Below are 23,313 nucleotides of genomic sequence, written 5' to 3' on the forward strand. Positions count from 1 at the left end.
CCTTTTTAAAAAAAATTATACAAGTTCTCAGCTATATTTAGCACAGGAAGCATCCTTATTCCTATTGCTAGCTTTTTCATACAATTTAAGACTCCTCTTGGATTAAAGTCATATGTACAGTATATATATTCTCTTTCTTTCGCAACATTCGTGCCACCTCTTTCCAACCAGATTTAAAAAAGATAGGTAGAAACATGTATAAGCTGTAGTCAGTCATGATTATGCCTACTTGTCAGAAAGGTTGTAAACAGCATTACTGTGACAAGATTGCTATGGGGCTCATTTGTAATGCCAATTAAATGTGAGAAACTATCATCATGATTTCAGCTGCTTCAAATTGGGTTAGACTCACTGCTTGTGGTAGTGTAAGGAAAAAAGCTGTGCATTAAGAATTCAACACTTCAGTGCTGCTTTCTTCTTTTTATAGCTGGAATTTAAAATATGAGTGTGTGTTATAGTTGAAATTGTTTTAAATAATGCTTTTCTTCAGTTTTCTGTCTGGCCATTTTCTCCCAGTTTCACCACTGTTACTAACTTCCCTTTGTGAACAACCAATAGAGAACTATATGGGCCCACCAGCAGACATACAAATGCAGAGCTGCAGTGCTTGAGAGGAAAGGAGCCTGGCTGAGTGATGATGTCTTGATGCATGTGTCCCTTTTAAAGCAGGGCAAATAACTGATTTTTTGGTTCTCTGGCATTTCTGAAAAAATGTGGGGAAAATATTAGTTTGGATGAAACCAAATTTGAAAATTCAAAAAATTTCAGCAAACTGAAAAAGTCACTTTTGGGTTGAGCAAAATGTTTAGTTCAACCCAAAACATTGTGTTTCTGGGCATTATTAAAGTGCTAGATTCACAAAATAGGGGAGAAAAGGAGGTAGTAGTGCCTCCATGATGAGCTTTAGCCCAATGATTAGGGCATTCACCTGGGATGTGAGACACCTGAGTTCAACCCCCCCGCCCGCCTAAAGTAGAGAAGGGAATTGAACTGGGGTCTCCTACACTATAGGAGAGTCCCCTAGCCACTGAGCTATGGGATATTCTAATGTGGGTCTCTCAGTCTTTCCTGTTGAAGCTGTTCCAGTATGCATAAATAATTAAATAGTCATTGGAGAAGGAACATGAACTTGGATTTCCCAGATGAGTGCGCTGATCACCAACCTATAGAGTCATTTCGCTCTTTCTCTCTGGCCCAATGACTGTTTATACCAAGTGGAACAGCTAGTTTAAAAAAAATAAAATAAAAAAATCACCAACTCTAGTCCCCTTACCTTCTGAGTGTGTGTTCCATTTTATTTTGCCCAAAATACTGAGATGTTTTATTTGTGGTACAGGGAAATATTACTAATTTGTTAAGTTTTTGTTACCAACAAATAATTCTATGAAACATTCATAATTTTTCAAATTAGACTAAGTATTTGAATTTAAAAAAAAAAATGAAGACTCCATGTAATGAACTGTATAGTACAGATTTAAACCAAGATGCTCTGTGAAAATACTTTGAGAAATCAACTTAAATTTCTGCTTGCCTATTTAAGCAACTAATAGTCATCTTACGTTAGATAATGAAAATCTAACAAGAAAGCTATGACAGTTTATGATGTTTTTAATTGTAGAGGGTTTTGAATGTGGGAAGGAGAAGTCAGAAGTGGGAGAAGATTTTAAGTGGGCAGTAGCTGTGCAGAAGTCAGAGAATTGAGGGAGAGTTGAGTAGTGGGGAACTAGAAGACAGGTAAGCAGTAGGGAGATGGTGAGGGAAAGGAGGATAGGCAGATGGGTTGCCTGAATGTAGCTGCGGCTGTGTGCTGGTTTGCACAAAGATCTAGATCTGTAGGTCAGCTTCGATAAGAGTAGGGAAGCAGAAAAAACTGCATTGTTACAGCATGTTGGGATCATGATGCTTTACAGACCATAGAAAGGGCACAGCCTCTATCCTGAAACAATTAGTCTATAAAATGGCAAAAATGTTTCTAAAACAAACCGAAGATATATTTTCCTGTGAAGACCTGAGTTCTGGGCTCTTATTTCTCCTAAAATAACTGCTACAATCATTAGCTAATACAGTCATTAAAGCCTAATAGTTAATATAGTTCCTTACCCTGAATTAGACATCTGTGATTCCACAGGCACTTGCAGAAAGAACTGATTCAGAAGCAATAAGAGGAAATTATTTTAAATTTTTATTTGATGTGGTGTTTTGGCCCAATCCTGTAGTCCTTACCACAGCCTTTTACTTGTAGTTTTAAGGTCCACCCATAAGTTTCATTACAAACTTAAATTTTTAAAGTTACTTATTTTTTTAAAAGAATTTCATTTCACTGTTGAGAAGCTGAAAATAATTCAAGCATGTATTTACTGAATTACTGGAGTGGCCTCTGCTGTGATAAATTTGTCACCGTGTTTGCGACCTTTTATATATATATGGTAAAAAGAAAACAGTTTTTTGTTTGAGAAAAGCAAATTCTCAGTTCTAACATTTTGATATAGCATTCATTTGAGCTTGATTCCCCTGTTTATTATTTTAAATGATAAGTTGTTATTTTCCAGGCCTCCAGCTGAAGCCATATCATAAACCTTTGCAGCATGTTCGTGACTGGCCTGAAATACTCACTGAACTGACAAACTTGGATCCTCAAAGGGAAACTCCACAGCTTTTCCTGAGGAGGGATGTGAGACTTCCTTTGGAGGTTGAAAAAAAGGTCTGCATAAGAAATGCTAATATCAAATACAGGTGCAGAAACAGAAACCTTTATCAGCCAGGAGTATGTCAATCCATTGGTCTGTTTTAGAACTTAAATAGATTTTGGGACCCTCTTCCCATCTGACCAATAAGAAAGGGAATGAAGTTGCAAACTACAGGTTCAGAACCCATGACTTTAGATCATATTTAAACCTGTTAGAAAACATTAGTAGGTGTAAGAGTAACTGTCAATTAAAGTGATTTGTTCTTCTGCCTGTGTGCATGTAAGGCCTAATCCAACTCCCACTGAAGATTAAGGAAAGAGTCCTGTTGATTTTGATAGGAGATAGATCAAGCCTGTAATTCCTGTTAATAATTGTGGGACAGGACAATGGTAGAATAGGCTGTGACTTTTTACAATTCTAAGGTTTATTCTCCTTTTATTTATTGAAATTGCAGAAAATCACTTACATTCCAAACAAATGTATTGTCAATAATAATAATAAAATAGTACTGAGCGAGCTCCTATAAACAGCAGTTTCTCATAAATGCTATTCCTCCAATTGAATAAAGACTTGTCAGAGTATACGCCTAAGCAACTAAACTTAATCACAAAACAATAAACAATATTGTTTATGGATTGGAACCTTAGTTAAGCCAATCAGATTTTCCTCCAGTCCTGCCCACTTTCTAGTGGCCAAATTCTGGCACCCTTACTCATTCTGAGTAATTTTCTTCTTACAGATAGTTCATTGATATCTGTGAGATTACTCTCAGAGAAAGGTGGTACTGTTTGACAAGAGTAAGGGTGGTAAAACTGGTCATAAATAGATAGTATAGAGTGAGAAAATAGATTTTTTTTGTCAACAGTGTAAAATGTTTTTTGGCTTTTATGGGTTTGATGTGATTTTGATTTGGCATAGTGTGGTATTCAGTTGTAATTTATATATGTTAGATCAGTATGAATGTGTAATTCAGAAAATGGAAATACTTGCATATCAATATTTATAAATCAGCATTTATTCTTCTTCTAGACCAAATAAAATACACAGTTCAGTTAAATAAGATCATATCTTTGTCTCCTATAGAATCAGTAAAAAGTTATACTTAGTTTGTGAAAAGAAAATGACATTTAAACATTTTAATCAAAATGTTTAAAATTTATGTTTTTAAACAGATTGAGGATCCACTGGCTATTCTTATCCTGTTTGATGAAGCCAGATATAATTTGCTGAAAGGCTTCTATACTTCACCTGATGCCAAACTGATCACACTGGCAAGTCTGCTGCTACAAATAGTCTATGGAAATTATGAGAGTAAGAAACACAAACAAGGTTTCCTTAAGTGAGTGAGTATTTAAACTGAGATTGGTTTGGTTTTTTTAATATGAAATGGTTAATCTGATATGTTTGGTTTTTAATATGAAATGTTTAATATAAACTGTTTCAACTATTTCCAAGTAAACTGCAGGTGTGTTGTATTAACTAGAAATTAAACACTATCATTGACCTCCAATATGTGGAGTACAGCTTCAGAACTGTGCATATTGGTCTAGCCACTTTATTCCCATATCAATAATGTGAGCTGTGCATCAAATCCCCTGCGTCTGGGACTAAAAGTGTATCCTATGTGACTAGTTTGAAAAATCTAAGGACTAGAGGACTTAGTGTTTTTCAGTGGGTATGTTATAATTTAAAAGAACAAAAATTGTAGTCAATTTTATTAATTGGTGCTAAACAATATCAAGTTGTAACCTTGAGCTGTGGTTTTAGTGGGGTGATGAGGCAGCTATTGTATAACCCATTATACAAGAAACTGATTTCCCATTCATATTGACTATGGCAACTTCCGATGTATACATTACCAAGGGGGGGAGGGCCTGATCCTGCAAATCCTTATTCATGCGAATAGTGCTACTGAAGTGAATAGGACTACTTGGATGTGTAAGGGTTCCACACAAGAATAAGAGTTTACAGGATTAAGACCTAAGAATACCACCTTTTTGAACAAAATTGTTTAGAATATGCAAAAAAAGAAACCCATTGCTGTATGCTATCTATACAGATTATGCAAAGAAATTTGAATACAGGTTTTGGATGTCTTTTAAAAATTGGAAGGCAGATCCTACTGATGAAGATGCAAGGAACATAAACTCTGGCAAGTCAAGTGTAAAGTATAATGGGGCAGGCCAAAAAAGAATTTGAAGAGCAACTATCAAAAGACACCAAAAAAACAGCCATTTTATAAAAAAGTACATCAGAAGCAGGAAGCCTGCCAAATAATCAGGGGCGACTGGACGATCAAGGTGCTACAGGAGCACTCAAGGAATATATATGGCTGTTACGGAGAAGTTAAATGCATTCTTTTCATCGGTCTTCATTGTAGAGGATGTGAGGGAAATTCCCACACCTGAGCCGTTCTTTTTAGATTACAGATATGAGGAACTGTCCCAAATTGAGGTGTCAGTAGAGGAGGTTTTGGAAGAAATTGATCAATTAAGTAGTAATAAATCACCAGGACCAGATGGTATTCTCCCAAGAGTTCTGAAGGAATTCAAATATGAAATTGTAGAATTACTAACTGGTATGTAACCTGTTGCTTAAATAAACCTCTGTACCAACTGGATGGTGAATAACTAATGTAACACAGATTTATTTATTTTTTAAAAAGGCTCCAGAGGCAATCCTGGCAATTACAGGCCAGAAAGCCTAACTTAAGTACCAGATAAATTGGCTGAAATTATAGTAAAGAATAGAATTATCAGAACTTAAATGAACATAATATGTTGGGTAAGAGTCTATCCGGCTTTTGTAAAGGGAAATCATGCCTTGCCAATCTATTAGAATGCTTTGAGAGGGTCAACAAACTTTTGGACCAATCGATATAGTGTACTTGGACTTTCAGAAAGCCTTTGACAAGGACCCTCACCAATGACTTTTAAGCAAAGTAGGTTGTTATCAGATAAGAGGGAAGGTCAGCTCATGGATCAGTAACTGGTTAAAATATAAGAACCAAAGAGTAACAATAAAAGGTCAGTTTTCATAGTGGACAGAGGTAAATAGCAGGGTCCCCCAACGATCTGTACTGGGACTAGTGCTGTTCAACATTTTCATAAATGATCTGGAAAAAGGGGTAAACAGTGAGGTGGCAAAGTTTCCAAACAATATAAATGTACTCAAGATAGTTAGTAAAGCTGACTATAAGGCTGACTATGAAGAGTTACAACAGGATCTCACAAAACTAGGTGACTGGGCAACAAAATGGCAGTAATTAAATAAATGCAAAGTAATGCACATGGGAAAACATAATCCCAGTTTATACATACAAAATGATAGGGTCTAAATTAGCTGTTACCACTCAAGCAAGACATCTTGGATACATTGTGGATAGTTCTCTGAAAACATCTGTTCAATGTGCAGTGGCAGTCAAAAAAGTGAACAGAATGTTAGGAACCATTATTAAGGGATGGATAGATAAAACAGAAGGTATCATAACACCATTATATAAACCCATGGTATGCCTACACCTTGAATATTGCATGCAGTTTTGATTGCATCTCAAAAAAGATATACCGTATTGTTCCGAGTATAGGCCGCTCCTGATTATAAGCCGCACCCTTAAAGTTTGGTGCTATTTTAAAAAAATTAAATTTTTAACTTTTTTTAACTTAAAATATACACATTAGTAGAACAGTAAAACAGTATTTTATTTAATGAATAGGAAGACATGTACCAGTATTTTTAACACTTTTAACACTTTTGGTAGTCCTGCTTTTGACGGCATATGTTATATACTCAGAAATATTGAAAACTATTTTGTAGTTATACTGTAAATAAAGAAGGGAAAAGGAATGGACAACAAGGAGACTGATGGGAACAGTTCTCACCCTCTCCCCTGCACAACAATCAACAACATTAGCAAATGTTCTTAGGGTTAGGAATCATGCCCCCCCCCCCGAAACTCCTGCCCCATCCAACCCCCCGCGTTCCTTGACACCTCCCCCCACCCCAGGGACCCCTGCCCCATCCAACCACCCCTTCTCTCTGTCCCCTGACAGCCCCTGGAACCCTTGCCCCTGACTGCCTCCCACCGCCCCATCCATCCCCTGATCCTTTCTAACTGCCCCACCAGGACCCTTGCCCCTATTCAATCCCCCTGTTCCCTGCCCTCTGACCCCCCCAACTCCTATCCACCCCCCACCCCGAACTCCCCTGCCCTCTCTCCAACACCCCTCCCTGCCCCGTTACTGCGCTGCCTGGATGTGGCTGGCGGCACTACAGTCCGGCCGCGGCTGGAGCCAGGAGCCCCGGGATGCGGGCCGGAGCCGGGCGGCGGGGGACGCGGGGATGGGGACGGGCAATGCGGCGCCGGGCGGCGGGGGACGCGCGGCCGGGGCCGGCGCCGGGCGGCGGGGGACGCGCGGCCGGGGCCGGCGCCGGGCGGCGGGCCGGGCCGGCGCCGGGCGGCGCGAGGCCAGGCAGGGCCACCCAGAGAATTCCGGGGGCCCGGGGTCTTCGGCGGGGGGGGGGAGCCCTTCCATTCTGGGACCTGCCGCCGAAGTGTCCCGAAGACCTGCCGCGGGGCGCCCCCACCGCTGAATTACCGCCAAAGCGGGACCCGCCGCTAAAGTGCAGCCCGGTCTTCGGCGGTAATTCGGTGGCGGGAGGCCCCGCCACGGGTCTTCGGGGCACTTCGGCGGCGGGTCCTGGAACGGAAGGGCCCCCCGCCGCCGAACTACCGCCGAAGACCGGGCTGCACTTCGGCAGCGGGTCCCGCTTGGGCGGTAACTCGGCAGTGGGGGGTCCTTCCGCCCCGGAGCGGAAGGACCTCCCCCCGCAGGTGAAGACCAGGAGCAGAAGAAGCTCCTGCGCCCGGCCCCGCAAGAGTTTTCCGGGCCCCCGGGAGCGAGTGAAGGACACCGCTCCAGAGGCCCCGAAAAACTCTCGTGGGGCCGGGGGCAAATTGCCCCCTTTGCCCCCCCCTCTGGGCGGCCCTGAGGCCGGGGCCGGCGGAGGCGGGTACACGGGGCTGGAGCCGGGCGGCAGGGGAGGCGGGGACGTGGCCGGCGGAGGCAGGTACGCGGGCCTGGGGCCGGGGTGGGGGACGCGGCCGGGGCCGGAGCCGGGCGGCGGGGACGTGGCCGGGGCTGGAGCCGGGCGGCGCGAGGCCAGGGCCGGCGGAGGCGGGTACATGGGGCCGGGGCCGGAGCCCGGCAGCGGGGGAGGCAGGGACACGGCTGGGGCAGCCCAGAGCCCTCTGATTCCCCGCCGCGGCTGGGATTTAAAGGGCTCTGGGCTCCCCGCCGCGGCGGGCAGCCCAGAGCGCTCTGATTCCCCGCCGTGGCTGGGATTTAAAGCGCTCTGGGCTCCCCGCCGCGGCTGGGATTTACAGTGCTCTGGGCTCCCCGCCGCGGCGGGCAGCCCAGAGCGCTCTGGGCTCCCCGCCGCGGCGGGCAGCCCAGAGCCCTCTGATTCGCGGCCGCGGAGGTGATTTAAAGGGCTGTTGTCTCCCAGCCGCGGCGGTCAGCCCAGAGCACTCTGATTCCCAGCCGCGGCTGGGATTGAAATGGCTCTGGGCTCCCCGCCGCGGCGGGCAGCCCCGAGCGCGCTGATTCCCGGCCTCGGCTGGGATTGAAAGGGCTCTGGGCTCCCCACCGCGGCGGGCAGCCCAGAGCGCTCTGATTCCCGGCCGCGGCTGGTTTGGAACGGGCTCTGGGCGCCCCCCCGCGGCGGGCAGCCAAGAGCGCTCTGAGTCCCAGCCGCGGCTGGGATTGAAAGGGCTCTGGGCTCCCCGCCGCGGCGGGCAGCCCAGAGCCCTCTGATTCCCGGCGCGGCTGGGATTTAAAGCGCTCTGGGCTCCCCGCCGCGGCGGGCAGCCCAGAGCCCTCTGATTCCCCGCCGCGGCTGGGATTTAAAGCGCTCTGGGCTCCCCGCCGCGGCGGGCAGCCCAGAGCCCTCTGAGTCCCGGCCGCGGCTGGGATTTAAAGGGCTCTGGGCTCCGCACCACGGCGGGCAGCCCAGAGCGCTCTGATTCCCCGCCGCGGCTGGGATTTAAAGGGCTCTGGGCTCCCCGCCGCGGCGGGCAGCCCAGAGCCCTCTGATTCCCCGCCGCGGCTGGGATTTAAAGGGCTCTGGGCTCCCCGCCGCGGCGGGCAGCCCAGAGCGCTCTGATTCCCGGGCCGCGGCTGGGATTGAAAGGGCTCTGGGCTCCCCGCCGCGGCGGGCAGCCCAGAGCGCTCTGATTCCCCGCCGTGGCTGGGATTTGAAGTACCCTATTTTTATTGTTGTTTTTTTTCAAGATCCCGATTATAGGCCGCACCCCTAATTTAAAGACTTAAATTAGGGGGGAAAAGTGCGGCCTATACTCGGGACAATACGGTATTAGAATTGAAAAATGTACAGAGGGGGCAACAAAAATGATCATGGTATGGAACAGCTTCCATATGAGAAGAGTCTAAAAAAACTGGGACTGTTCATCTTAGAAGAGAGCCGACTAAGGGGGGATATGATAGAGGGCTATATAATCATGAATGGTGTAGAGAAAGTGAATAAGGAAGTGTTATTTACCCCTTTACATAAAACAAGAAGCAGTGGTCACCCAGTGAAATTAATAGGCAGCAGGTTTAAAATAAACTAAGGAAGTATTTCTTCACACAATGCATAGTCAATCTGTGGAACTCGTTGCCAGGGGATGTTATGAAGTCCAAAAGTATAACTGTGTTCAAAAAAAGAATTAGATGAGTTCATGGAGGATATGTCCATCAATGGCTATTAGCCAAAATGGTCAGGAATGCTACCTCATGCTCTTGGTGTCCCTAAACCTCTGACTGCCAGAAGTTGGGATTGGACGCCTGGGTATTGATCGCTCAATAATTGCCCTGTTCTGTTCATTCCCTCTGAAGCATCTGGCCCTTGCCGCTGTTGGAAGACAGGATACTCTGCGAGATGGATCATTGGTCTGACCCAGTATGGCCATTTGTATGTTCTTAGGTGTGAGGGAAACAGGGAACATTTTTTCTGAATCTTGAGAAAACTCATTTTCACTTTACTTTGTGTTAGCTTTTTATTCTTGCAAGACAGACATCATGATTTTTGTTTATATTTTATATTTTGCTATACTTGATTTAGAACAAATGCATGTATTTAGCAAAAGATCTTCCTTTCAAATCTGTAACTTTAATAATGTTCCCTTCCTCAATATTGGTGATTTAATAACAGTTTTTGAAATTTAGGTATTCTGTACTGTCCAAGCTTTCTTTTCATTGTTTTCAGACCATAATATTTGCAGGGGTGAAAAAACTTTTCAGGACACAAGAACACTACATCTAAACTGATGATATTGCCTGTACTGATTGTGCATAAAAATAAATTAAGAGCTTTCTTTTGTAAACCAAGTGACTAATGTGCACGAATGGATTTTTGCACCTATACCCTTGATTTCAGGTCATTTGTAACAATTGGAAGTTGATGAGACAAATTCTCAGCTGTGCTGAGTTTACACTTGATGCAACTGAAAAAAACGAGGAGGGAAAAAGCTGACTGTAAGCTGAAATGGCCCCCATCATAATTTAGAGCTACTAATGGAAACCACTGTACTGGGCTAGGATCAGGCAAAGCATCATGCGCTCCATCCCACTCCTAGAATCCCTAACCCCTGCACCACCAACAGTGCAGGGTAGGTAGAAACAGGTAGCGTAGCGTCAACTACACTGGCTGTACACAAGCTAAGGATTCCACTTGGTCAGTGGGAAACCTTAGCTACCCGTTTAGGAAAGCTTTTCAGCTGCTGAGATGATAATAGAGCAGCTTGAATTGGGGCTGACAGTCTATCCCGATATTTGATACTTAAAGATATTAGTATTGCCATGCTGGAAGACATTGCCTTGTGTCCAGTACTTTGCTCAGTGATGGAAAACTAGGTAATATTTTGGCTTTTTTCTTTTTAGTGAAGAAAATCTTAAATCTATAGTACCCATCACCAAACTAAAAAGTAAGGCTCCTCACTGGACAAATAGGATACTTCATGAATACAAGGTAAGAACATTAACAGTATCCCCCCAGGTCCTGGAAATCCTGTCTTAAAATCTTTAGTTGTTTTTCTTTAGTTTTCTGTTACTGTTCTGCATTATAACAATAGTAATATACAAAGCCAGAAATGTAGTAAGGCTAAAAATTGATAGTGAATCATTCTTTTTACTGATTCAGTAGTCCATTTTTTATTTTTTTACATTCAAGTAAAATATACTGTACCTTGAAACAACATATCTTAGTACTGAGCTGTCTGAACATTTTTTCTGATTATAAAATTAAAAGTTGATTTGTTTGTCAGTAAATTGTGTCACTGAAGTCATAATCTTTTTTTTTACTTTGATACCAGCCAGCTAACTGTGCTTCAAGGGGCACTGTCAATTCAATTTAGGCATAAAGTATAAGTCAGAAGAGTGTAAGTTTATGAAACCTAATAGAAATGTTTTCAACGCTTTTTAAAAAAAACGGTTCTGAATTTCTGACAAATTGAGACTGTTATGGGTTCATCTGAACGAGGGCACATCTCATGAAGTGAGCTCCCTTTAATTTTACCAAAGTCAATTGATAGCTAACTCAAGATGGCCATCTGGGCTTTAAATTGCACAAAACAAACCAGTCTTTTGCTGACTCAATCAAAAGGTGTAGTCAGAGTTAGGTCCCTGATCAGGCCGAGCTTTTGAATTAAGACAAGGGAGATCATTCCTCCTTTTTTTCTAGGTTCACCCAGAACTGCACCTTAGAGGAAATAACCAGTCCTTTTTTCCTTCCCTGATAGGCCCTGATTGGATTCTACCTGCTCCCAGCCCTTCTCACTGCTTGAGGACCAATTCTCATTGGTTCCACCAGCAGCTGATCCTGGGTGACCTCTCTACACACACTTAGGTCTGAACTCACTGCTCTTTTCCCCCAGAAGGACACCTTCTTCAGGTGGGGTGCACGAAGGCTGCAGGGCCTGCTAACAGGGAGCATCAAAAGTTTGATACATCCCATCACACTTCTATTAGGCTGTTATTCCAGGTGTGGCATCATTTCAGAATGATTGTCAGAAAAAGCCCTTCAAGAAAACCAGCTCCCACTTTGCCCTATTTGAAGAATGTGCATTATTAAAACAGTTCCTTTTGTGACTTATTTGCTCTTTTAATTCTAGAGTCTCAGCTCTAGTGAAGGTGTAAGTAAAGAGATGCATCACCTGCAACGCATGTTCTTGCAGAATTGCTGGGAAATTCCTACCTATGGAGCTGCTTTTTTCACAGGACAGGTATTCACCAAGGCGAGTTCAAGCAGTCATAAAGTCATCAGAGTGTACGTAGGAGTAAATGTAAAAGGACTGCATCTCCTCAATATGGAAACCAAGGTGAGGGTTAGCAGTTTTTACTGGCAGTTTACATAGAAGTTAAGAGCATGGGGAGTTTACTAAGTGCTGGTGATTTATTTCACATCTGAGCATAGAATTAAAATGTTGTATGCATTTACAATCAATATGTGAAGTTTAAAAACTTAAAAAATATGGAATTTCAGCTTTAAATTCTTGGAAATGGAAATCCTAATATTATGGCAGATGATCATTTAAAATTCAGTATTGTATATGCTGTACCCTTAACTGCATACCAGAACCTTATTTAGACGAAGCGAGGAAGGTTCACATTATAGTTCAGAAAATATTCTTAACATTTTCTATTTCTCACTGCAGGGTTTGCTCATCAGTCTAAAGTATGGTTGCTTTATGTGGCAGTTAGGAGATGCAGATACCTGTTTTCAAATCCATAGTCTGGAAAACAAAATGAGCTTCATAGTCCATACCAAACAGGTAAGCATTGAAAAAATGTAGTTAAATACTGTAGTTCTATTGGAATTCTAGAGGGAGTCAACAAACATGGGTAAGGCTTATTCAGTGGATATAGTATACTTGAACTTTAAGAAAGCCTTTCACAAAGTCCCTCATCTATGTCTCTTAAACAAAGTAAGCAGTCATGATGTGACTGTGCCTGGTGTCAGTCACAACTGAGAATGCCACAGTAAGGACAAACTGATTTAAAAAACAGCAGTCATGCCCCAAAACTGGTGGTTATTCTAACTTTAGCGTTCACCAAACCAGTAACAAAAGTGAGCTCCTGTATCTCTACTCGGATTAACAAGAAGCCAAAACACAGTCCCCTTAGGTAATCCACCCCCTATCATCACTCAGGCATCTGGTCTTTATGATGAGAGGTTACTGACAACCAGATTCATCATACATAAGGTTCGTCTAATCCAAAAGGATCAGCCACTCCCCCAGGTCAATATATATACTTTAGATTTTAACAAATACCCGCTTGTAGCCAATCCTTTAGTAATTAAAAAATAAAGGTTTATTAATAAAAAGAAAAAAGGAGAGTTATTAAATGCTTAAAGGAATCTCATACAAGTGCTTTCAAAGTCTATAGATCAAGTTTATAGCAGTGATGGTAAATCTGCTAGCTGGTAATATGTCTTTCTAGTTCACCCATTAGATTGGGGGTCATCAGTCCTTTGTGCGAAGCTCTCCTTTGTTAGAAATCCTGTCCAGAGATGTGGAGCAGGAATGAAGACAAAGAAGCAATGTCAGTCTCCTTTTATACTTTCAACCCAAGTGCATGGAAAGTTACTGGCAAAAGATGGAGTCTTAGATCACATGTCCTTATATGCCTTGTTGAATCATGGGACAGCCATTGCCTCTGTGCTCTCTGAAACATCTCCAGGAGGGGCTCGGCTGATTGCCCTTAATAGGCCATTAAGCAGGCTGGCTAGTCTAGATGCAAATCTGTCGTGGGGTGTCACCCAAGAAAACAACATGTTTGAGATACAAACACAAAGCAGATATTCATAACTTCATCTACAAAAATGATACATGGATTTAAACAGAATAATATTTATCAGTCTATAATTTTTCCATTGATACTGTATATAACATACTTTGTACAAGATTTATTGCAATTTTGTAACAGTGGTGACTGTATCAGTATAGCTAGTTATCTTCCTTTTTACACAGCATCACACATGGAATAAGAGAGAACGTCCTCTTGTGGATCAATGACTGGTTAAAAGATAGGAAACAAAGGATAGGAATAAATGGTCAGTTTTCATAATGGAGAGAGGTAAATAGCAGGGTTACCCAAGGAGCTGTACTGGGACTAATGCTATTCAACATATTCATAAATGATCTGGAAAAAGGAGTAAACAGTGAGATGGCAAAGTCTGAATATGATACTAAGGGATTGTCTATGCCAGTGGTTCTCAAACTTTTGTATTGGTGACCCCTTTCACACAGCAAGCCTCTGAGTACTATCCCCCTTATAAAAATTTTTGGTTTTAATTTATATTAAACACTATTATAAATGCTGGAGGCAAAGCAGGGTTTGGGTGTGAAGGCTGACAGCTCGCAACCCCCAGGTAATAAACTCGCAACCTCCTGTGGGGTCACAACCCCCAGTTTGAGAAACCCTGGTTTACACTTAGAGCACTGTAGAGCTTAGTGAAGATACTATCTATGCCAATAGGACAGCTTCTCCCATTGACATAGGTACTCCACCAGTACCTATTTCGAGTGGAGAAGCCTTCCCGTTGATGTAGTGCTGTCTGCACCGGATGTTAGGTCAGTATAACTGTGTTGGGGTGTGGATTGGTAGACTAGATCTAGCTTAAATTACTCAAGATAGTTAAATCAAAAGACTGCAAAGTGTTACAAAGGCATCTCACAAAATTTGGTGACCGGGCAACAACATGCCAGATGAAATTCAATCATGATGAATGCAAAGTAATGCACACTGAAAAACATAATCCCAAGTATAATGTGATGGGGCAAGGCCAGATGGCTACAGTAAAGTAGTAAGGAACAGGTATGTTAGCCCCAGGCTAACCAAATCCCTAGTACCATGGTAACCAAATGGCAGTTGCTCCAGGTTAATCAAGACACCTGGGGCCAATTAAGATCCTTCTAGAAGGCAGTGGAGATAGCTACATTGATTGGGCCACCTGAAGCCAATCAAGGGCTGGCTGGAACTAGTTAAAAGCCTCCCAGTTAGTCAGTGAGTTTGGTGTGCGTGAGGAGCTGGGAGCAAGAGGCACAAGGAGCTGAGAGTGTACTGTTGGAGGATTGAAGAGTACAAGCATTATCAGACACCAGGAGGAAGGTCTTGTGGTGAGGATAAAGAAGGTGTTTGGAGGAGGCCATGGGGAAGTAGCCCAGGGAGTTGTAGCTGTCATGCAGCTGTTACAGGAGGCACTATAGACAGCTGCAATCTGCAGGGCCCTGGGCTGGAACCTGGAGTAGAGGGCGGGCCCAGGTTCCCCCCCAAACCTCCCAACTCCTGATCAGACACAGGAGGAGTTGACCAAAACTGTGGGTTCCACCAGAGGGGAAGATCACTGAGGTGAGCAAATCTGCCAATAAGCGCAGGATCCACCAAGGTAGAGGAGGAACTTTGTCACAATACCCACAAAATGATGGGATCTAAATTAGCTGTTACCATTCAAGAAAGACATCTTGGAGGCGTTGTGGATAGTTCTATGAAAACATCTCCTCAACATGCAGCAGCAGTCAAAAAAACTAATAGAATGTCAGGAACCATTAGGAAAGGGATAGATAATAAGACAAAAAATATCATAACACCATTATATAAATCCATGGTATGCCCACATCTTGAATACAATTTCACTGAGAGAAATAAAAGACAAACAGCATAAATAGTTGCAAGTGAACTGGATTTCTAACCTTCAGTTTTAATCATCTAAAGTGTTAGCAACAGAGGTGAATAAATTTGTTTACCATATATTTAAGTATGCTGTGGGGTTTTTTTATGATAACTGAAAATCCTTGATACAATTTTTTGATTTTCCCCCCTGTATGTAGGCAGGTCTTGTCGTAAAACTGCTGATGAAATTAAACAGCCAGTTAATGTCTACTGAACGAAATGAATGACAGCGATGGACAGTGATTATGCAACAGTGTTTTATGATTAAACAGAAGTAATTTTGTTTTAATTAAAATAGAAGTCTTTCATGTGCATGAAAGTTTCTCAGAATGAAATATGTTGTGAAATTTGTATAGATTTTTGTACAGAAGCTGCATGGGTTATTTTTTTAAAAAGTATATAACATCTATTTTTATAAAGAGATTTTTTCTTCAATATAAGCTATTCTAATTTTGAGCTAAACCACAAGAAGAAAGATATTGAGATTAAAATGTAAAATAGTGTGCTCTTGTTCTTAACAGATTATGGAGGATTCAGAGTGCCTTAAACCAATCCCTAATGTATCTGTTATTAATCTACTTGTGATACTGTAGAATTCAGTAAAACCTGTACAAATAACCTTTAACAGGCAACCTGCTCTCTTAAGAGACAGCCAAAGGTATTCCCAGATATATTGAGTAAAATTCTTCTCCGCTTCAATTAGAAGACTGTAGTTTCCCTGTGTGTTTTTAATTTGATGTTCAATACATTTTATAGTTAAGACTTGATTTAATTTCAAGTTTAATTTTTTTCTTATGTACCAGTATTATTTTAGAAATTTGCCTCAGAACAGCTATCAGGAAATACATTTTTAAATCTTTTCAGGAGCAGATTAAATGTTTAGCATATTTAATGTTTTGAAACTAGTGATTATTACTTTGCAATGCAATACCCTGCTTACACAATTACTGGATTCCAACAAATTTGTATTAAGTTTAATTACTGTATTGCAACAGGTTTGACTGAGTAATACTTTGTGCAGTAGGGACTTGAGTTGTTTCCATTAATTGAGTTTTCGTGTTCATGTCTTACGTGACTTTGTTGGGACTCCATAGAGTGAAGGATTTGCAGGATTGGGGATTTACAGTGTAGAGATAGAAACTGGACATCTGTTTACTGAGGATTCAATTCTGCTCTCATTAGTGTCAGTGGGAGCAGGAGGAAGCTCTAATATGATCTCGTTAATATAATGTAATGGAATAATTGTTTTCTTTTCATAATATTTAAGAAGTCTGGAAACTGTATAATTTTAAAGAGACTTAGGGACAGATGGCTGTCAGAATTTGCCCTAAACAAGCAAATGTACATTTGCTTACCATGACAGTAATTAAAGTAAAACTGCTACATATTTTAATCTACCTTTTGTATATTAATTAGGTTTATTTTTATGAACAGTATGGTATGAACATTTTAAATCATTAAATGGAGTCTGAAATATATCTTTATACCACAAACTACTACCCTGTTATACTAACTACCCTGTTATACCCTGTTCTTTGCTACCCTGTTATACTAACCTCTGAACTTTCCAGGGGGTGCTATAAGGTTTTTTACTTCAGCTTCCACTGACTTTAATGGGAATTGTGTGGCTAAAACCATGTGCAATATTTTGTGGTAAAGTTAAATATTCGCACTTGCCTCTAAAATGAAAGTTAAACAATTCAATGCCAGGCACTGTAGCACTTTGCAGTACTTTCATCTTTGCAATCAAACTTCTCTGAATCCCCAAATCAGTACATTTTAACAAATTATAAAGTACTCTGTGGGCAATTTTTTAAAATACATGCAGGAAAAGATCTGTACTATAGAATTTTCTTTAAAGCTATACCTAAACTACATGAGCTTCATTGGCATGCAGTTAATTGTAAATCTTCCTAGATTGATTGTATTGCCTTTTATCAGAAGTGAATACTACAGCAGATTCTAAATTAATTCACAGCTATCACTTGGCTTTAATATCAGAATATCTTTTTTATAACAAGCACTTGTTAGAAAACGAAGTGTATAATGTTACAAACTGTATATACAAATAAGTGTCTGCATATTTAACAATAAAATTAATAAACCTTACTGCTATATATTTATTACTATCTAATGAATTGCTTGTTTGCAAAAATGGCCTTTTAAATATCCCAGCCAATATGAAAGATGCATTTTTCTAAATAAATATTGAATAACTTAACACAGCACATGCTATTTTCAGAGAACTAGATTCTGCCACTCTTTCTCGTATTCATAAGTTGTATGGGAGCCTCCCTCTGGTCATCTGTAATACAATGTAACTATATAAAAAGAATAGCAGTTATATGGTAGTTCGAATCATAGGACTGGAAGGGACAGTGAGAAGTCATCTAGTCCAGTCCCCTGCACTCATGGCAGGACTAAATATTATCTAGACCATTCCTGACAGGTGTTTGTCTAACCTGCTCTTAAAAATCTCCAATGATGGAGATTCCACAACCTCCCTGGGCAATTTATTCCAGTGCTTAACCACCCGGACAGGAAGCTTTTCCTAATGTCCAACCTAAACCACCCTTGCTGCAATTTAAGCCCATTGCTTCTTGTCCTATCCTTAGAGGCTAAGGAGAACAATTTTTCTCCTTCGTCCTTGTAACAACCTTTTATGTACTTGAGAACTGTTATCCTGTCTCCTCGGTCTTTTCATCTCCAGACTAAAAAGAACAATTTTTTCGAACTTCCCTCATAGGTCATGTTTTCTAGATCTTTAATCATTTTTGTTGCTCTCCTCTAGATTTTTTCCAATTTGTCCACATCTTTCCTAAAATATGGCATCCAGCACTGGACACAGAACTCCAGCTGAGACCTAATCAGCATGGGGTAGAGTGGAAGAATTACTTCTCGTGTCTTGCTTACAGCACTCCTGCTAATACATCCCAGAATGATGTTTGCTTTTTTTGCAACCGTGTTACACTGTTGACTCATATTTAGCTTGTGATCCACTATGACCCCCCAGTTCCCTTTGTGCAGTACTCCTTGCTAGGCAGTAATTTTCCATTTTGTATGTGTGCGACTGATTGTTCCTTCCTAAGTGGAGTATTTTGCATTTGTACTTACTGAATTTCATCCTATGTACTTCAGACCATTTCTCCAGTTTGTCCAGGTCATTTTGAATTTTAATACTATCCTCCAAAACACTTGCAACCCTCCCAGCTTGGTATCATCTACAAATTTTATAAGTATACTCTCTCTGACTTATCTAAATAATTGATTAAGATACTGAACAGAACCAGACCCAGAACTGATCCCTGTGGGGCCCCACTCCATCCACGCATGCAGCTAAACCTCTTGTCAAAACTCTCACCATCTTGCATCTCAGTTACTGCAACATCCTTCTCTCTAGCCTTGACAAATGTGTAGTCTTGCTTCTCTCATGTCTAATCAGAATGCTGCTGCAAACATCACTTTTCTAGCCCATCCCTTTGATGTTACCCCTCTCTTTTAATTGTTCCACAGGCTTCCTGCCTGCATTGCATCAAATATAAGCTGTTTGTAATCACTTTTAAGGTCCTTTACAACTAATCCCCACCCTACCTTTCATCTCACATTCACTGTCAAGCTATCGATGCTTGCCTCTGATCAGATTGCTAGTGTGCAGAGACCACTGCTTATCATGCTGACCAGTACTGTCTCATTGTTTTCTAGTGCTCCCCCTTCTATCTATATCTTATCTGTTGTCTTGTTTTATACTTAGATTGTAAGTTGTTTGAGGCAAAAAAAACTTTCTGTTCTGTATTTGTACAACACAGTGGAGTCCTGGTCCATGAGTAGGTCTCCTAGGCACTATGCTAATACGTACATATAATATCTTTATCAGTGATCTGGAAGAAATATATAATTATTGGTAAAGTTTGCAGAAGAATCAGATTGGTGGAGAGGTAAATAATGAGAAGTCAGAGTAATTAATCACATAGTAAACTGGGCTTATTCAAACACTACATATTTTAATACTGTCAGATGTAAAATCATGCATCTCAGAACAAAAAATGATGATTACACTTACAGGATGGGGAACTATCCTGGAAAGCAGTGACTCTGCAAAAGACTCTAGGGGTCATGATGGATAACCAACTGAACATGAACTTACAGATTTTCATAAGACTTAAGCACCCGATAGCTCCCATTAATGTCTCTGGGACTTTATTTTAGGCTCCTATTTTTAAAAATCTGGCCTAAAATTTTAGTGCCAGCATTAAACATTGGTCTTACAACCCCACTAGAGAAATGTCAGACTGTAACTGCTCTTTTGATTCTAAGCTTTTGTCAAGCTCTCTTGACTGAAAATTAATTGAATGCATTGTAAACTCTGAATCAGACATAATTATAGCATCATGAAGAATGTAATTAATCAAATCCCTAGCAACATAAAATAGTTGTGGTGGGTTAAGTTGTTGTTTACTGATCTAAAATCTTCATTTGCAATTGATGGAATATTCTGCTGATCAGTTTTTCTTGTAAGAAAGGTTGGTCCAGTTCCCATATTTACAAAGTTAGCAAGGGAACTGCAAGGAAGCTCCGTAGGTACCATTAAAGAAAAATGGGTACAAAGGCATTATCAATATAAACATAGACATTGTAAGGAAACTATAACGGTATAAGCAAAATGAAAACTAAAGTATTGATGCAGTTATGCTACATATATCTGAATGACAAATTGCTGTCTTGTTACCTTTTTGTAGATGATTCCTAGGTGATTATATTGGGTTGTGTGTGAATTTTGAAGTGTTCCCTTCAATGCTACCTCACTGTTGGCTACAGTAGAACCTCAGAGTTATGGACACTTCAGGAATGGAGGTTTTCCATAACTCTGAAATGTTGGTAACTCTGAACAAAGCGCAGTTTGGGCTCCATATCCAGCAGCTGACACTCCAGGCCAGGTAGAGAGAAAACAGCATGTTCCCTTCCTGGGGAAGGGGGATGAAAACAGTGCATCCCCCTCTGGGTGGGGGAGGAGTGAAAGTGGTGCAGATTCAAGCGCTGCTCCTGCTCTGCTGATTGGCTCTGACTGCCTTGGACTGGCAGCCCCAGCATCTTGCTGTAAGTGGCTGCCCCGTGCGTTGGGGTGGCGGTGGAGGTGTGGGGACAGGCATCCCAGCTGTGCCTACCTTTAAGATGCAATACAGGCACAGTACAGTATTTGCTTTTTGGGGGTGGGAGATCTCTGCTGCTACCTAATTGGTTATTTCCAGTTTCGCTTGGTATCTGGTTGACCCGTCAGCCCATAACTCTGGTGTTTATATCTTTGACGTTCTACTGTATATTCCTTACAGTAGTAGGTGTTCTATGTGCTGGTTGTCACACTTAAATCTGCTGCTATTGATGCATGTAAAAGCACATTTGAGAATTATAGATATATGCTTTATTACAATATTATTCTAAGTATATTAAACATAATAAATAGCACATTAAAAGATTGACATTCATCATCAGCATATTCAGCACACACTTAATTTGAGGATCTCTGACAAAAGCCAGCAACCCATCAAAGGTCTATTACACATGGTGTTTGGACCCTACAAACCATTACATGAGGATATCAGATATCTTACAGACTGAAAAAAAACCTGACAATTTAATGTTCAGATCATCAGTGTATACCATTCATATTCATATGCTATACAATACCATTTGCTGTGTAGACACAATGCAATAGGCATTAGTCATAATATTCACAGTGGACAGACAAGGTGGTGTTAGAAAGATAACTGGCTATTTCCACATGACCTTACTTTCAAATCAGGGGTGTGCATGGGATGGGCGGGCAAGCAGGGGCACTGGCCTCTCCAGTCAGCGGAGGCACATAACTCCTCCGGGGCCGGGGCAGGAAGAGCGAGCTCCTCCGGCCTGGCCGGGGTGGCAGATGGTAGCTCCTCTGGGTCTGATGGGGGAGATCTAGCTGCTCTGGCTGCAGGGGAGGAAGAAAGTGCCCCTCCAAGAGCCGCCAAATGTTAATCCTGTGCATGCCCGTATCAAATGAAATCTATCTGGGAGCTATAACAAACCTAACCCAATTTGCACTAAAGTCAGTGGGAGGTTTTCCATTTATTTAAATGTTATTTGGATCTGGCCCCAGTTATACATGAGCAAGAGAAAACCATTGATTTATCAGGCTGGAAATGTTCTGCAGTTTATGTGAACTGTTTCTGGCTGGTTGCTATCATGTGGGCATCTCCAGTAACGTCACATGCAATGCTGAAATAAGACTGGATGATTATTTCAATCAGGATAACACTATAAAAAGTAATATAACAAACACAAAATTTTACTTCAAATCAGTTTTAATTCCTCCAGGGATTTTAATTGAAGCATAGACAGATATAACTCTTTTTTCCATTAGTGTGGTGGGTTTTGTGTGCCTTATGAGCCTCTGTATATTTATATTGTGTTATTTACAAGACTATGCATGCCACTTATGGTTGTTGACATTAACTAGCCTTGTGGCAACACCTTATGGAGACTATGTATGTTAGTAACTACGGAATTGCAAACAAAGCAGCATTTACTGAAAAAATCCTGGGAACTTGCAGCAGTACTGTGAAATATTTTGAATGTTCTAGCTACCAAATCCACAAGAATTTCAATTTCCTTCTTAGCAGTTCGCTGCTCATTTGCTGTGAGCATTAATGCAAGAGGAAGCTGGGTGGAAAAAATTAATTTAACAACTTTCAGTGAAAGAAATGGAGAAAAGGCCTGTGAATATCACTTTTTTTTCAACCAGCTGTAGGAGGAAGCTCTGGTGAGAAAGAGGATGCCAGTGGAACTGAAAAAGGAAATACTTGAATACTTTTAAATGCATGTCTCTTCACTGTTTTACATTAAGAAATTAGATTGCTACTTCAGCAACTTCTCTTCCACATCCTACTTCATTGGCTTTCACTTGGCAAAGTTCTGAATCCCCTGTTTGTGCATGTACATGAACGCAAGAAGCCTGGGAAACAAGCTGGAAGGATTGGAATCCTGGCACAATCAAGGAACTATGATTGGAATAATAGAAACTTGGTGGGGCAGTTCACATGACTGGAGCACTGTCATGGATGGGTATAAACTGTTCAGGAAGGACCGGTATGGGAGGAAAGGCGGAGCAGTTGCATTGTATGAAAGAGAGCATATGATTGCTCAGAGCTCCAGTCTGAAACTGAGAAAAGCCTGTTGAAAGAGTCTTTGGGTTAAGTTTATTGGTGAGACCAACAGCGTCATGTTGTGGTGGGAGTGTGCTATAGACCACTGTATCAGAAGGATGAGGTAGACAAGGCTTTTTTCGGACAACTAACTGAAGTTTCCAGATCACAGGCCCTGGTTCTAATGGGGGACTTCAATCACCCTGACATTTGCTGGGAGAGCAATACAGGAATGCACAGACAATCCAGGAGGTTTTTGGAGAGTGTTGGGGACAACTTCCTGGCATAAGTGTCGGAGGAACCAACTAGGGGCTGTGCTCCTCTTGACCTGCTGCTTACAAACAGGCAAGAATTGGTAGGGGAAGTAGAAGTGGGTGGCAACCTAGGCAGCAGTGACCATGAGATGGTTGTGTTCAGGATCCTGACAAAAGGAAGAAAGGAGAGTAGCAAAATACGAACCCTGGACTTCAGAAAAGCAGACTTTGACTCCCTCAGGGAACTGATGGTCAGGATCCCCTGGGAAGCGAATATGAGGGGGCAAGGAGTCCAAGAGAGCTGGCTGTATTTTAAAGAAGCTTTATTGAAGGCGCAGGAACAAATCATCCCGAAGTGCAGAAAGAATAGCAAATACGGCAGGCAACCAGCCTGGCTTAACAGTGAAATCTTTGGTGAGCTTAAACTCAAAAAGGAAGCTTACAGGAAGTAGAAATTTGGACAGAT

General features: G+C 41.6%; 1 protein-coding gene and 1 long non-coding RNA gene across 4 annotated transcripts in view; one reads left to right on the plus strand and one right to left on the minus strand.

The window, feature by feature from the left end:
• Positions 1-17,541, plus strand: part of KRIT1 (KRIT1 ankyrin repeat containing) — a 47,652-nt gene extending 30,111 nt beyond the window's left edge. Inside the window, exons 12-17 of the mRNA XM_045003436.1 lie at positions 2,550-2,701; positions 3,860-4,026; positions 10,628-10,715; positions 11,857-12,063; positions 12,400-12,516; positions 15,577-17,541. Of these exons, the coding sequence (XP_044859371.1) occupies positions 2,550-2,701; positions 3,860-4,026; positions 10,628-10,715; positions 11,857-12,063; positions 12,400-12,516; positions 15,577-15,645 (800 nt within the window). The 3' untranslated portion in view covers positions 15,646-17,541. The remainder of the gene's footprint in view (positions 1-2,549; positions 2,702-3,859; positions 4,027-10,627; positions 10,716-11,856; positions 12,064-12,399; positions 12,517-15,576) is intronic.
• The window catches only part of LOC123362887, a 47,854-nt gene that overhangs the window by 22,366 nt on the left and 2,175 nt on the right, over positions 1-23,313 (minus strand). For 2 of the 3 annotated variants that reach the window (XR_006576623.1, XR_006576621.1), the window contains exon 2: positions 2,614-2,681. The exons of the other annotated variant lie outside the window; for it this stretch is intronic. This is a non-coding gene — a long non-coding RNA (uncharacterized LOC123362887). The remainder of the gene's footprint in view (positions 1-2,613; positions 2,682-23,313) is intronic. 3 annotated transcript variants of the gene reach the window in all.

This window comes from Mauremys mutica, chromosome 2 (assembly GCF_020497125.1).
Source record: "Mauremys mutica isolate MM-2020 ecotype Southern chromosome 2, ASM2049712v1, whole genome shotgun sequence".
Taxonomy (NCBI): Eukaryota; Metazoa; Chordata; order Testudines; family Geoemydidae; genus Mauremys; species Mauremys mutica.